Source organism: Microplitis mediator, chromosome 6, assembly GCF_029852145.1.
Source record: "Microplitis mediator isolate UGA2020A chromosome 6, iyMicMedi2.1, whole genome shotgun sequence".
Classification (NCBI taxonomy): domain Eukaryota; kingdom Metazoa; phylum Arthropoda; class Insecta; order Hymenoptera; family Braconidae; genus Microplitis; species Microplitis mediator.
The window spans coordinates 7238994-7244849 of NC_079974.1; the positions used below are offsets into that span (position 1 = coordinate 7238994).

Below are 5856 nucleotides of genomic sequence, written 5' to 3' on the forward strand. Positions count from 1 at the left end.
ACTTAAGGAAGGAAAACGTCAGCTGGGTGGACAAGCCATGGTCACGCACGTGTTTGAAGAACACGCTGTGCATGGACTTGTCCATGTGTGTACTGAGCAGTTTTTGCTGCTCAGCATTCCTGACGACACTCTTAAATTCCTCCTTAGGGAGTTCAATAAGAGGGTTTACTCTTCCGAGACCGAGGGATTTTGCCGCGTACTTTGCTGCCTTATATAAGAACGCTCCCTTCTGCAGATTCTCATGACTATGAACATTATTATTATTATTATTATTATTATTATTATTATTATTATTATGCAGATGTGTTTCTTTGCGCTCTGTCTAAATAATATATTTTAAGTATTTATAGTGTGATTGACAGATTGGTTTATGTATTAAAGTGTTCGGAAAAATTTTGCAAATGATTTGATATATAAATTGTTATAGTGGGTGGTGTGATTTATTTAGTGTTAAACAAATAAATATTACATTAACAATTTTTATGGTTAGACTTATTAATACATAGTACACGTGCTAGTGGAAAAACAGTTCAAAATCCTAATATAGAGGTCCCCACGGTCCTCTATATGGGGATATATTGCTCTCCAACATAGTTGGTAATAGCTAGTTGAAATGATGGAGACAGAGGGAGCCTTGGAAGGGACTCCAAAGAGATACACGTGTGCTTATTGTAAACAAACTAACGTGAAATCTGCTTGGCCGTGTAGTAGATGTAATCAACAATTTCATAAAGGGTGTCTTCTGCGAAACCACAAGTACTTAAACGAATGTGGCGAGTTGGTTGAGTGTGCTGGACATGAAATACCAGATAATGTAAGTTGTGCATCTTCTGTTTCTTCGGTAACCAGGAAGAAGAGGAAAAGATGTGATGAGGAAATTATTATGAGTGACATAGTGGAGAAAGTTGATAACTTAGTGGAAAAAGTTGAGGAAATTGGCCTTGTTGTCGACGAGTTTAGAGATGAATTTAAAGATATTGCAACACGGATTTTCGTTGATTTCAAAGATGATCTAGTAAAAGCGGTTCGTGAGATTGTTAAGGAGGAGTTAAGAAATTTAACTGGTGGAAGTAGTGATGGCAAAAATGAGCATTTGAAATTGTCAAAAAAACCGCCTACATATGCTGATAGGGTTAACGGTTCAAAAACGGAAACTGTCGTAATTGAGCCAATACAAAAACAGGATAGTAAAACTACATTTATTGAGGTTAAAAGAAAAGTAAAAATAGGGAAACTAGGAGTGGAAGTTGACCAATTAAAGGAAACCTTGGCAGGAAAAGTAGTCATTGGATGTACAGGAAAGGAAGATCGTGAAAAATTGGCTAGTGAACTAAAAAAAAATATGGGTCAAAACTATCGCATCAGAGTAACGGATAAAAAGTCACCTAAAGTCAAAATTATTGACATAGATAGTGATACAATAGAACAAAATGAGGAAAGTGAAATTATCGATATGATCAAGAAGCAAAATGGAATAGTCACAAATGAATCAACAAAAATGATAATAAGAAAAAAATTGATGGGTAAAAACAATAATGGCATAATAATTATGGAAGTAGATCCAGAGACGCACATGTATTTATTGCAAAAAAACAAAATAAAGTTAGATTGGAATTTATGTCGAGTGTTTGATAGTGTTAGTGTCCTTAGATGCTTTAAATGTTGGGGATTTAACCATTTTGCAAAGGATTGTAAGAGTGAGTCTAAATGTCGTAAGTGTTCAGGCAACCACTTGGAGAAAGACTGTCAAGAGGAAATAAAAAAATGTGTAAATTGTGTTAAAATGGTAAATGATTTCAAGTTAGAAGGAGTAAAAATAGATCATTGTGCTAATGATCTTGATTGTGAGTGCTTTAAAAGAGCGTTGATTAGAGCACAAAAAAATATTAACTATAAATGTTAACAATTACCCCAAAAAGAGGACCAAATAAAAAATAGTAAAAGGTCATTTAAATTAGTGGCATTAAATATAAATGGTTTAATAAGACGCAAAGACATTTTTGAAAAGTGGTTATTTACTGTTAAGCCAGATGTAATTTGTTTGACAGAAACACATACTGCTCCAGATGTCTTGGACCATGAAGTTGGTATAAAAGGTTATAGTCACGTGCGTACAAATACTATGAATAATCGTACAGGTGGCGTAATTACGTACATCAACAAAAATTTTAAATTTAGAGTATTGTTTAGTAGTACCGATATCAGTGATAAAACCTGGATTAATGCAGTACAGATTGGCGGAAGGGATGGTTTTATTATTGCCAATGTGTATAGATCACCTAACAGTCGAGTAAGTCAGTTCAAAGAAAATATGGTGGATTTATTTGAAAACTATGTGGATAATGGAAAGCTTATAATAGTAGGAGATTTCAATTTAGACGTTGGTAATAACAAGGATCGTTATGCACGTGATTTTTTAAATAAATGTAATATGCTAGGACTTAAACAATTTGTCAATGTGCCGACGAGATCAACATTTAAGTCGGACACAATAATTGATTTAGTTTTTTCAAATGTGGAATTGTTTATTGATGTTCTGCCTACGCCAAAGGTGTCAGATCATAACATCATTATTGTTAATTCGGTCTTTAATATTGAGCAGACTAAAAATCGAAAAGTAATTAAGAAAAGAAACTTCAACCAATTTAATCAAGAATTATTTTGTGATATTTTTAATGATAAATTTAAGATAGATTTTAATGATGATTTAGATGTAGTTATAGATAAATTTAATTGTAGCGTGTCAAGTGCTCTTGATGTGGTAGTACCAAAAAAAGAAAAAATATTTAAATCGAATTATAATGATATAAAATGGATTACAAAAGATCTGGTTGAAAGAATGAAGGAGCGAGATCGATTATTTTTTGTATCTAAGAATTCTGGAAATCAGGAAGATATTAAAAACTATAAAAGACTAAGAAATGATATTGTAGACGAATTAAGAAAACGCAAAAGAGATTTTAATGATAAAAATATAGATGCAAATAAACATAATGGAAAAATACTCTGGAGGCATTTAAAGGAACTGATAGATAATAAGAAATCCCAAACTATAATTGATAGTATTGAACTCGATGGTAGGATTGTAAATGATAATTTACTGATCTCCAACGAATTTAACCAATATTTTATTGATAGTATTAATAAAATTGTTAAGGAGATAGGATGTAACTCAGTAAATGATAGAATTGATAATGATATTAGTAATCAGAAGTGGGATAGATTTGATAGAGTGAGTGAATATGACTTGGATAAGATTATAAAGAGCTTGGATGTAAAAAAAGGATGTAATAATGATTGTAATTCTATAATTTTAAAACATTTATGGAAATTTGATAGAAATATTATATTAAATATTATAAATCGATCTATAGAATATGGGATTGTACCTGATAATTTAAAAGTTGCTAGGATAGTACCGATACAAAAAATAAAAGACAGTATAAAAATAAGTGATTTCAGACCGATTAATACATTGCCGGTAATTGAACAAGTTTTAGAGAGTGTTGTAAAATCACAGCTAGATAAATTTATTGATAACAATAGTATATTAAACGAGGAACAATTTGGATTTAGAAAGGAGCACTCATGTGAAACAGCCATGCAGTGCTCATTGATAGACTGGAGACATGACATTGATAATGGTCTATATGTAGGAGTCGTATTTATCGACTTCGCAAGAGCATTCGAAACGATAAATAGAAGCAAATTACTGAATATCTTAAACAAATTGGGAATTGGTGGCACTGTGTTAGAATGGTTTAGGTCTTATTTAAATAATAGGAAACAAGTAGTAAAATTCAACGATTGTTTATCTGATGAAAAAACTGTTAAACACGGAGTACCCCAAGGCTCCAAGCTGGGTCCATTATTATTTATAATATATATAAATGAAGTGATTAGCTTAATAAAAGAACAGGGTATCGAGTGCAGACTTTTTGCGGATGATATGAAATTGTATTTTTGTAGTAAAGATGAAAAGGAAATAGAATGCAAAATAAATACGGGTTTGGAAATACTTGAATTATGGCTTAAAGAATATCAGCTGAAAATAAATATAAAAAAAACTGTATTTATGTTGTAACATGATGCTAGAAAAAAGTATAAAATAGGCAATTGTAAGATTAAGATTAATAATGAAAGTATTATTGAAGTGAAAGAAACCAAATATTTAGGCATAATAATAGATAATAATCTAACATTCAATAATCACTTAATTGAAACGGGAAAAAAAATCGCAAAAAAGCTCAATGTAATTTATCGATTGAATAAATCGGTAAGTTGTTGGACAAAAAATACCATCTATAAATCACTAATTGGTCCCCACTTTGATTATTGCGCTAGCTTAATGATGAATTATAATAGACAACAAGTAACTGTACTACAACGAATACAAAATAGAGCAATGCGAATAGTCTTAGGGGTAAATAAATATACAAATATAAAAAAGATGCTCGAAGCTTTAGGGTGGATGAGCGTCAAACAGATAATGATATATAGATGTTGTATATTAATTAAAAAGATGTTATTGGGAATGGCACCACTGTGTTTAAAAAATAAGCTGGTTTTGGTTGGTGATAATCACGATCATAATACAAGACAGAGAAATGAATTACAGGTTCGGTACACCAGAACTCACTCTGCCGAGAGAAGTCTCGTGTACCGAGGATTTAAATGGTACAATGGTCTTCCTAACCGTATCAAGAGTGAAAATAGAATAAAAATTTTTAAGATAGATTTGAAAAATTACATTAAAGAAAATTATTATTAAATTTAAGTCATAAGATTGTACAGTGTTTTTATAAATAGCATTATGCTAATAAATAAAGAAATTATTATTATTATTATTATTATTATTATTATTATTATTATTATTATTATTATTATTATTATTATTATTATTATTATTATTATTATTATTATTATTATTATTATTATTATTATTATTATTATTATTATTATTATTATTATTATTATTATTATTATTATTATTATTATTATTATTATTATTATTATTATTATTATTATTATTATTATTATTATTATTATTATTATTATTATTATTATTATTATTATTATTATTATTATTATTATTATTATTATTATTATTATTATTATTATTATTATTATTATTATTATTATTATTATTATTATTATTATTATTATTATTATTATTATTATTATTATTATTATTATTATTATTATTATTATTATTATTATTATTATTATTATTATTATTATTATTATTATTATTATTATTATTATTATTATTATTATTATTATTATTATTATTATTATTATTATTATTATTATTATTATTATTATTATTATTATTATTATTATTATTATTATTATTATTATTATTATTATTATTATTATTATTATTATTATTATTATTATTATTATTATTATTATTATTATTATTATTATTATTATTATTATTATTATTATTATTATTATTATTATTATTATTATTATTATTATTATTATTATTATTATTATTATTATTATTATTATTATTATTATTATTATTATTATTATTATTATTATTATTATTATTATTATTATTATTATTATTATTATTATTATTATTATTATTATTATTATTATTATTATTATTATTATTATTATTATTATTATTATTATTATTATTATTATTATTATTATTATTATTATTATTATTATTATTATTATTATTATTATTATTATTATTATTATTATTATTATTATTATTATTATTATTATTATTATTATTATTATTATTATTATTATTATTATTATTATTATTATTATTATTATTATTATTATTATTATTATTATTATTATTATTATTATTATTATTATTATTATTATTAT

The 5856-nt window shown here is 25.7% G+C and overlaps 1 protein-coding gene across 1 annotated transcript; it reads right to left on the reverse strand.

The window, feature by feature from the left end:
• Positions 1 to 277: 277 nt before the first annotated feature.
• LOC130670450 (glycosyltransferase-like protein gnt13) lies at positions 278 to 5422 on the reverse strand (the record flags this gene model as incomplete). The annotated part of the gene is made up of 2 exons (XM_057473856.1): positions 278 to 303; positions 5023 to 5422. Coding segments are annotated over 2 exons (426 nt in total), but the record flags the coding sequence as incomplete, so codon positions are not given.
• Positions 5423 to 5856: the final 434 nt, after the last annotated feature.